Here is a 10,032-nt window from a genome sequence, read left to right as displayed (position 1 = left end):
GAAGACAGGGTTTCTATGTGGCTCTGGCTGTCCTGGAATTCACTCTATAGACCAGATTGGCCTCAGACTCAGGGATCCTCCAGCCTCCACTTCCCAAGAGCTGGGATCAAAGGTGTGCACCACCACAGCCTGGCTCCTGCACTAGGTATTTTGAAACAAGCGTCATATAACCCAAGCTAGCCTCAAATTTGCTACATAGCTAAGAATGCCCTTGAACTCCTGATCCTCACACTTCCACTTTAAGCCTCGAGATTACAACAATGTGCCACTGTACCTAGCTGAGTGAATGAAAGTGAGGATATGATCACTCTGAATATGGTCGAGAAGAAGAATTTTACTGTAGATATGAGAGTATAGCCAGCGGCGTCTGCAAGAATCCAGACTAAACTGGGCCATGAGAAGGGGGTCAGGGGTGGGAGCAGCCAGACAAGAAGGGAAGAGTAGAGAGGGGAGGGTATGCAGAGGGAGGGGGGCAAGCAAACCAAGAGAAGAGCCAAGGACCAAGAACGCACCTGGCCACTGCAAATTTATATAGGAAGGAGAAGCTGGGAGAAGGAAGCGAAGCCCCTGGGCAAGAAAGACTGAGGGGTTGGGTAAGTGCTGGGAGGAGCCATAGCCACTGACTGAGCCTTGTCTCTGGCTTCTTTGAGACCTGACACTAAGGATGAAGTTTTAAATTCTGCTCCCTTCATTTTGATCTATGTTGCCCTTTGTTTGTTTTGAGTTTTTGAGACAAGGTTTCTCTGTGTGGCCTTGGCTATACTGGAACTCTCTCAGGAGACCAGGCTGGCCTTGAACTCACTGAGGTCCTCCTGCCTCTGTCCTCCTGAGAGCTGGGATCAAAGGAGTATGCCACTATGTTAGGGCTCTATGTTGTTTTTTAATATTTGCTAAGAGTTTGTCTTCCTTCCAAGGATTGTGAAATTACTGGCTTCTATTTCCCTGATCATCTTCCATGTGCTGGTCATTACCACAACAGAAAAGGAGAAAGTATCCAGGTGTGAGACCCCTGCCAACCTAGAGAAAACAGCAGGCCTTCACATCAGCCAAGTAACTGGGTTCTCTGGTGCATGTCTTCTGGATGTCCTGTATGTGAAACCTCTCTTGTTCAGGTTTCTCCTGCTGTGATAAAGACCAAAAGCAACTCGGTGAGGAAAGGATTTATCTCAGCTTACAACTTTCAGTCACACTCCATCAAAGAAGCCCTGAAAAAAAATCTTATTTGCTTGCTTCTGGTTTGCTCATTTTTCTCATTTTGTTTTCTTATATACTCCAAGAGCATCTTACCCAGGGGTGGGTGGCACTGCCCCCCCCCCCCGTTTCTCAGCTCTCCCACATCAATCATCAGTCACGAGAATGACCCACAGACTTGCCTACGGGCCAATCCCATGGAGACATTGTCTTGATTAAGATTTCCTCTTCCCAGACGACCTGACCTTGTGTGACATTGACATATGACTTGTCAGCACACTAACAGTCAGATCCTTGGGCTGTGGGGCTGTACCACCCTTTCCTCCATGACCAGGGTGTCGGGTTGGGAAACACTAAGCAATTTACCAGGTCTGGGGCTTGGTAGTAGAAGGCATTAAGTTCAAATACTTGGTCCCTAGGTGATAGCTCTGCTTGGGGGAGGTTATAGAACTTTTAGAATCTGTTAGGTAGAGCGTTTAGTGGGAGGGGTACTGGGTACTATGGAAGTTTATATATAACCTGTGGTGATTTGAATAGGAATGGCCCCCACAGACTCATGTGCTTTCGTACTTGGACCATAAGGAATGGCACTATTAGGAGGTGTGGCCTTGTTGGAGAAAATGTGTCACTGGGAGAGGGGGCCAGGTTTTGAGGTATCTATTTTCAAGCTATTCCCTGTGCGGAACACAGTTTCCTTCTGCTGCTTGAGGATCAAGATGTAGAACCTTCAGCTGCTCCAGCACCATATCTGGCTGCATGCCACCATGATGATGATAAACCTCTGAACTGTAAGCCAGCCCCACTTAAATGCTGTCCTTATAAGAGTTGCCTTGGTCATGGTGTCTGCTCACAGCAGTAAAACCCTCACTAAGACATCCTGCTTCTAGTTCTCTCTGCTTCTGATGCTGGAGAAAGCAGGCCAGCTCCCTGTTCCTATGCCGTCCTTGCCATTATGGATTTCCCATGTAAACCTGCAAACAAAACACTCTTCTTTCCATGTGTTGTTTCTTATCAAGGTGGGTTTTTGTTGTTCTCTTGGTTTTTTAAAATTCTTTTAGATTTATTTTGTATCTGAGTGTTTCGCCTACATGCATGTCTGTGTACTATGTACATGCCTGGTACCTAAAGAGGTTAGAAGACCATATCAGATCCCCTGATAGAGGAGTTACAGGCAGTTGTGAGCCCTCGTATAGGTGCTGGGAATCAAGCCCCAGTCCTTAACGAGAGCAACAGGTGTGTTTAACCACTGCACCAACTCCCTGCCCTGGTCACGGTTTTTATCATAACAGAAAACTAACTAATTCACTCAAGTTCCAGGGACCAAATTCAGGCTTTTACTCACTGAGACATCTTTAAAGCTCCGTGTGTGTGTGTGTGTGTGTGTGTGTGTGTGTGTGTGTACGTGTGCGCGCCAATGGTACACATGCCGGTGCATATGAAGAGGCCAGGGGAGAGTGTCGGATCCTTCAGAGTGGAATTCCGTGCCACTTGAGCTCCAGGTCTCATGATTGCACAGTAAGTTCTCTGAACCACTGAGCCATCTCTCCACCTCCTAGGAACATTAGTTTGGGTTTGGGTTTAGTTTTTGAGGCAGGGTTTCTTTGTGTAGCCCTGGCTGTCTGGGAACTCACCCTGTAGACTATCAGGAGGACCTCAAACTCACTGAGATCCACCTGCCTCTGACTTCTGAGAGCTGGAATTCCACCACTGCCCGGCTAGGATATTTAATTTTAAAATTGTTGTTCAAGATTGCTGACATGGCTTTCATCTTACAAATTGTTTAACAGCTTTTGGCTTGAGATTAGGACAAAATTCCCAACAATTTCTTTCTCAGCCCTGGCTATTGTGAACTTAAAATATGGACCAGCTCTGAAAAGCATTGAAAACAGTCTCTGTCCTGCAGCATCAAATAATCAGCCAAGATTTGAATCAATTTTTTTGTTTGTTTGTTTTGTTTTGTTTTTCTAGACAGGGTTTCTCTGTGTAGCCCTGGCTGTCCTGGAACTCACTCTGTAGACCAGGCTGGCCTCGAACTCAGAAATCCGCCTGCCTCTGCCTCCCAAGTGCTGGAAATCAATTTCTAAATAATGATTACTCATTCTATGCATGGGTACCTACCATGTTGTATATCCACCATGTGGGTTTTGAGGCTCAAATTCAGCCCACAACACGTAACAGAAACCCACAGAGTCATCTTGACAGCCCAGGATTTCTTTATGTAAATGAACATGCACATTTATTCGGTGGTATGTACATTTGGAAATGTCCTTGGTAAAATGTTAAAATTAGATATATAACAAAAATTGTTAAAATGACTTGTCTGTAATGGTTTGAATACCATATATATATATATATTTATGTATGTGGGGGTCATCTACAAACTTCTCAAGTGAAAGAGGTCATGAGCAGAAGATGTTTAGGCAGTTCTGCCCTATAGTTGAGTGGATATGGGGAAAATAAATGGATCCAAGGTTGGAGGAGAGTGCCATTAACATCCACAGAGGGGCTTGATGAGGTCTGACTCAGGGAAATGACAGTGGATTTCTTGTTTTGAGGTGTGGGTGGGTGCCTGGTAATACTTTTTACTTTTTAGAGTGAAAGAGGAGGAAGTAGAGTTAATATTAATCACTGATACTTAGTAAGCAGTATGGGTTAGAAACTTAATGCTTAGCTGGGCAGTGGTGGATCACGCCTTTAATCCCAGCACTCGGGAGGCAGAGGCAGGCGGATTTCTGAATTCGAGGCCAGCCTGGTCTACAGAGTGAGTTTCAGGACAGCCAGGACTACACAGAGAAACCCTGTCTCGAAAAAAAACAAAAACAAACAAAGAAAAAACAAAACGTATGCTTTCTTTTTAGATAAACCCAAAAGCTCGACCTGGGCCAACACATGGCAGTTTTTTACGGATAGTGAAACACACGTGGGCTAAGAAACCACAATAAGTTTACACAAAGCAGTAGACAGGTAGGGATAGCCCGACTCTGTAGGCCATTCCCGTGTATGGCTCCACCCAAATGAGGTGAGGTAGGTAGAGCCTCGCTCCCGAGGCCAGCGCTGTGAATGGCTCTACCCAAATGAGGTGAGCAAACGAGGAGGCGCAACGCCGCCGGCTATGCGCGACTCACTGAAATGGCTCGGAAACGTGACTCGCCGTTATCAAGGAGGCAAACCAGCAGCTACTCTGAAATTGAGAGGTGCCTCCTGCACCGGGAAGGACCGATACTCGGTCCCCAGGTCACCGAAGCCACAACCTTCCGGGTCTGGTGCACAGGAAGCCACTCGCCCCGCCCCGACCACCTCCCACCGGGTCCAAGAGACTGTCCCGTGGGATCGCTGCAGCGATGGGGACGGCCACAGGCGCCGGCTACTTCCAGAGGGGCAACTTGCTCTGGTTCACAATCATCATCGTCTCCCTCGGCTACTACACGGTAACGCCCGCGAGCCGCAGGCAGGCTCCGCGCAAGCGCACTGGCCACCCATGGCTAAGCCTGGGGAACCGGCTCGTCAGGCTCTTCCTGCGTGGACGGGGGCGGGAAGCGATTCTGTCCCTACGACTCAGTGTTTAGGTCTCTCGAGATGGTGGTGGCGAAGTCGGAGGCCCGTAGGGACCCCACTGCATACTTCCGTGCAGCCAGACCCTGGCCCTCGCTGATCACCGCCCTGGGGCTGGGCTACTACGCGGTAGGCGTGGGGAGTGCTGGAGCGTGCTGGCCGCTCTGGCCCTTTTTTGAGCGAAAGGTGGTGGTGGGTCGACAATTCTGCGCACGCGCATGGCGGTTGCCTGGGTTACTGATGTACACGGAAGTTCGGTGGGCTCTGAGGGATTTCTAGTTGATGGTGTTCCGGTCCTGGCATCCTATTCCATGGTTATTGAGGTATAACCAAGTTTTATCCTTTCGGGAAGAGAGAAATGAAATTAGTATATTACCGTACACCTAACAACTCAGGATAAGATTCGAAGCAGAGTGCTTGAATAAGTTTGAATTGCTTGCAAAATTGGGATACATCTAATGGAGGGGTGGAGTTTATATTGGTAAGAAGGAAGGAAAAGGATATAACTGGAGCCGGGCGGTGGTGGAGGACGCCTTTAATCCCAGCACTCGGGAGGCAGAGGCAGGCGGATTTCTGAGTTCGAGGCCAGCCTGGTCTACAGAGTGAGTTCCAGGACAGCCAGAGCTACACAGAGAAACCCTGTCTCGAAAAACAAACAAACAAACAAACAAAAAAAGAAGAATATAACTGGATATAGGTGTGGAAGGAGACAGGTGCACGGAGGAAGAGTATCTCTTGTTCATCTGAGGAAGATTTTGCTTAAAGAATAATGGGAAAGATGCTGGGAAATACATTGGGTTCAACTGGTATAATTATGAAGAAATGCTATTTAGATATTCGAGGAGACCCTGGGATTGTCGTATCCCCAGTGTTATTGGGGTCAAGGGTCATCACCCCTATCCTAGTGTCACCATAAGCAAGAGACATGAATTGAGAATTTTCAAGACTGCGTTTTTGTTCTAAGGTCCTGTGTCTCTGATTGGTAGTATATAGAAGGGAGGACGTTTTTGCTAGTTCAGACAGATACTGAGGAGGTGGCAGGTGAAACCTGTTCCAGTGGTTGGGAAAGAAGCCATTACAATAGAAGGTTCATCAGAACTTTATGAAACATCAGGGGACAGGTACTGCTGCTGTTCTTGACAAAAATGGACAGGACTAGAAAAGTGTTGAAAGTGTTGACATGAAATGAGTCTCAAGCCATGACAGGCTCGCCAACACTACAAGACAGACGAAGAAGATGGTGATCCAGCTATGGAAACCTTGTGCAAACAAGCAGCTGCAATCGAAACTTCAAAAAGCTGCTTTTACTGGCTTCTTGTGCCTATGCTGAAGGCATCCCCAGTTTTGGGGTACAGAAAGTGAAAGAGAAGCAGTTCTAAATTAAATAGGAGATTGGCACAAGCTGTAATTTCTGCAGTCTAGTCGAGGCATAGAAATTCTTTTTAAAAAAATCGTTAATAACCTCTATAAAATATTGTTTTGCTGATATCCATTAAGAAAAACAGTCACCCCGGACACTGACTCTGGTAAGCGTATTTCCTCTGCGTAAGTCTCACAATTAAGTTGTTTTGAGAACATGAGTATTGGGGAAGGGAGGACTGGATGACTTGTTGAATTTCTTTGGTGTGTAGTTTTTGTACAATCATCATTGTTTCACCGATGCTTTCAAAAGTACCCATTTGCTGGAAATATTCTGTGCCTTTGGTTCTCTTGCAGTGGGTTGTCTTCTGGCCTCAGAGTGTCCCTTACCAGAGCCTCGGGCCCCTGGGCTCCTTCACAAAGTACTTGGTGGATCACTATCACACCTTCCTAAGGACTGGGTAAGCAAAGCTAGGTTCTGGGCAGACACTGCAGCTCCAAGGTCTTGGTACCAGGAAGGCCTGCAGATCCCTTTAGGTAGCTAACAATGTGCTAGTTTGCCATCAGATGACTTTCTTTTTAAAGTTTTTGTGTTAGAATTGATTAGCAAATAACTATCACCTTAAACTAAAAAAGAAAAAAGAAACACTTTTTTTTTCCCTTTTCTGGTTTCAGGTATTGGCTTTCTTGTCTAATTCATGTGGGAGAGTCCCTATATGCCTTGGTATTATGCAAGTAAGTCTTTGTAGTAGGAACTTACCACTTTTATCTTGGTATCTGATGTAAGACATGAGTAGCCATGTCTAAATAATTCATATACTTTCAGGCTGAGTGCATTCTCCGTTGCAGCCTGAATCCTATACCTAATGCTGAGCCTGGAACAGACGTATTCGTAAATGTTTGATGACTGAATGCAGTTTCTTGTGTTGCTAGTTAATGATTTAGTTAACTGGGATACTTTTGGCTGTGTTTCAAAAATTCTGCTTAACCAACTGGAACAAATGGCTAGGAGTCTGTCTTCTAATCTGCAGAAGAGCTGAGTTACTCCTCTAGGCTGGTGAGGTTTCAATCCAATTTCAAAACGGAATCACATGAGGAGTTGTTTCAAAAATACACATGCCTGGTTTCCAGACCCAGAGATTGTGATCTGATAGGCCCTGCTTCAGATACCGGTGTGTGTTCTTTCTTAAAGCTCCTCAAACAGCTCTGTGGGTCAATGTAAATTAAAAGCTGCCAAGATCCTCATAGATTGTACCTCAGAATTATACATAAAACTAAAAGTAGAATACAATTGTCCCTGAGAACTGACATTAAAATTCTGTTGTTTAAATTTTCTTTTTCAGGCGTAAAGGAATCACAGACGGCCAGGCTAGGCTCCTCTGGTTCCTACAGACTTTTCTGTTAGGTTTAGCCTCTCTCTCCATCCTGCTTGCTTACAGACCAAAGCACCAAAAACACAATTAAAGGAGTTTCCTCTCCACTTCTCCAAGCCCTCCTTTCAGTGGGTCCTAGTTTCCATGATGACCTCTCTGTCTTCTAGGCAGCGTCTGTCGTAGAAACCTGTCTGAGACCCTCTAGTTACTTTTTGGTTTCTGTTTTGTTTTGTTTGGTTTGGTTTGGTTTTTTTGGTTTTTTTTTTTTTTTTTTTTTTTTTTTTTTTTTTTTTTGGTGCTCTGACCAACCTTGGTTAGACCTATTGTTGTTTAAGAAAGAAATAAGAAAGACCCTGCCCTTCCAGTTCTACAGCCCTCCTGCCTGAAGAAGGCCTTGGACCACTTTCCTTTTGGCTGAGACACACAAACTAGATTTGTCTGTGGGTCCACCTTTGCTCTGTGTGGTGGTTTGAATATGCTTGGTCCTAGGGAAGAGGCACTATAGGAGGTGTGGCTTTATTAGAGGAGGAGGTGTGGCCTTGTCAGAGGAAGTGTGTCACTGTAGAGGCCAGACTTTGAGGTCTCATATATCTGCTCAAGTCTGGCCAGTCTCCTTCTGCTGCCTTCAGATCAAGATATAGAACTCTCAGCTTCTTCTCCAGCACCATGTCTGCCTGCACACTGCCATGCTTCCTGCCATGATGATAATGGACTGAACCTCTGAACCTGTAAACCAGCCCCAATTAAATGTTCTCCTTTTAAGAGTTGCCTTGGTCATGACGTCTCTTTACAACAATGAAATCCCTAATTAAGACATTCCCTGTTCTGACAAGCGCCCCCTTCCCTCCTCTCCACTGATATCTTAGCTTCTACCCCCAAACTTTTTCTGGTTCTGGACCAAAATAAAGTAAAGCTTCCACGTAACATCGGTTCCACATGCATTTATTAGATACCATGAGGCAGGAGCTTATCCACCCACACCTAACCCCAACTTCCATTTCTCCAGCTACAGAGAAAGAGAATAAAAACACACAAGAGCTTGGCATAAAAACCTGAGCCCAAGAGGGTAACATGAGGGATGCCGTCCCTGATGCTGCAGGCCAGAGGAGGTGGCCCCGCCCAGCTGTGGTCTAGTATTTGGGGAGCCAATGCTTCTGCTGTTTCTCCTTCAGTCCACTTTTTAGCTTCCACTTCATCTTGGTGCGCGCCCGGGCTCCAGCTGTACGCCATAGTGGTAACCCTTCAAGGGTGCCGACTGAAGCTGGAAACCCATTTCACCATGTTCCATCTGTAACTTTGTCCTGCCCCATGGGGAAACGGTTGAGCCAGTTTCCTGCTCTCACAACAGAAAAGCGCAAGACTGCTTCCATCTTCCATCGGCAGTGTCCACCCCCCACACCCACCCACTCCCCACTGAGTGGGTCCTCCCTGAGAAACCTGTTCCCTCACACATTTCTGCTCGGTCATTCTCCGTCCAGCTCTGGCTTAGTCATACCACCACTCCTGATTTGGTGATACTAACGCAGGGGTTATCCAGCCTGCTACTTGTATACCATTTACTGCGCATGCCTGATTGGTAGTCAGAGATGGGGCAGGCTCACTAACTGCTCTCTCCCCTGACCCTGGCTGAATGGCCCTGTCAGTTCTAGGATTTGAGAACTCTTATTAAAAGTAGGTTTGTAAAAAATCTAAGCCTACGAGCTCGTCTACGTGGCGAGTTCCAGGATAGCCAGAGCTATGTAATAGAAAGATCTTGTCTCAAAAAAATAAAAAAATAAATTAATTAATTAATTTTTAAAAAAAAGAGGAGGAGAAGAAGAGAAACAGTAGGAACAGGATAAATGCCGGGGTTCCTAAAACTAAGGCACAATTAGAATTCCTCACCACCTCCTTACACTGAAGACTTCTTGAACTGGGGGCAGAACACTAATGCATGGGGAACATAAGCAGAAAAACTTACTATGTCCTTTTCTCTCAAGTTGCCTTAGGATATGACAGTTGTCAGTGTCACCTTTAAACATAGTACAATAGCATGTAACATACTGTCGGTCTGAATCATTTAGCCAACAGAACTGAGGAGAAAAGTGGGTTTTTCTGTTTTATTTATTTATTTAATCTTTTGAGACTTATGTAGCCCCGGCTGTCCTGGGATTCGATATGTAAAACAACCTGACCTTGAACTCACAGAAATCCTCCTGCCTCTGCCTCCCTAGTGCTGGAATTAAAGGTGCAGGACATCATGCCCAGTCAGGAAAAGCTTCTTTACAACTCCTGAATCGACAGAGACCTGTAATTCCAGAGCACCGTCATGGGATTCTTCTTCCCCTTGTGTCTCCTGCTCCCGATGGAGAACCCTGATTCCCACATCACCCCACGCACCCCCTCACGCCACACAACGTTAGAAGTGCACTATGTCCAGCCAGCGCCACTGCAGACAGCGGCTGCCTTTGTCATCTTCACACTTGCATCTGAATTCTTTCGGTTTCTCCTGAAAGTGCTATTGGTATTGGGGGCGGGGTAAGTTTGCTTATTAACTGGAATTACCTGTTAGGTTTTC

At 46.0% G+C, this 10,032-nt stretch overlaps 1 protein-coding gene across 2 annotated transcripts; it reads left to right on the top strand.

The window, feature by feature from the left end:
* Window positions 1-4,411: 4,411 nt before the first annotated feature.
* On the top strand, window positions 4,412-8,029 carry Tmem254 (transmembrane protein 254). 2 transcript variants are annotated; one of them, XM_028754084.1, is made up of 4 exons: window positions 4,412-4,619; window positions 6,460-6,563; window positions 6,778-6,837; window positions 7,446-8,029. In XM_028754084.1, the coding sequence occupies exons 1-4, from the start codon at window positions 4,533-4,535 to the stop codon at window positions 7,564-7,566; spliced, it is 372 nt and encodes a 123-aa protein (XP_028609917.1). In that variant the 5' UTR covers window positions 4,412-4,532; the 3' UTR covers window positions 7,567-8,029. The 2 variants fall into 2 exon arrangements, with proteins under 2 accessions (XP_028609917.1, XP_028609918.1); XM_028754085.1 differs by lacking the exon at window positions 4,412-4,619 and adding an exon at window positions 4,631-4,872.
* The last annotated feature ends 2,003 nt before the right edge of the window (window positions 8,030-10,032 follow it).

The sequence above is a fragment of the Grammomys surdaster genome, unplaced genomic scaffold (assembly GCF_004785775.1).
Source record: "Grammomys surdaster isolate TR1022 unplaced genomic scaffold, NIH_TR_1.0 125979, whole genome shotgun sequence".
NCBI lineage: Eukaryota > Metazoa > Chordata > Mammalia > Rodentia > Muridae > Grammomys > Grammomys surdaster.
This window is presented reverse-complemented; position numbering and strand designations above follow the sequence as displayed.

Coding starts and splice junctions, on each gene's coding strand:
- Tmem254 (XM_028754085.1), top strand. CDS start 4,768: ATGGTGGTGGCGAAGTCGGAGGCCCGTAGGGACCCCACTGCATACTTC. Junction 4,873..6,459: donor TGGGGCTGGGCTACTACGCG/GTAGGCGTGGGG, acceptor GTTCTCTTGCAG/TGGGTTGTCTTCTGGCCTCA. Junction 6,838..7,445: donor TATGCCTTGGTATTATGCAA/GTAAGTCTTTGT, acceptor TTTCTTTTTCAG/GCGTAAAGGAATCACAGACG.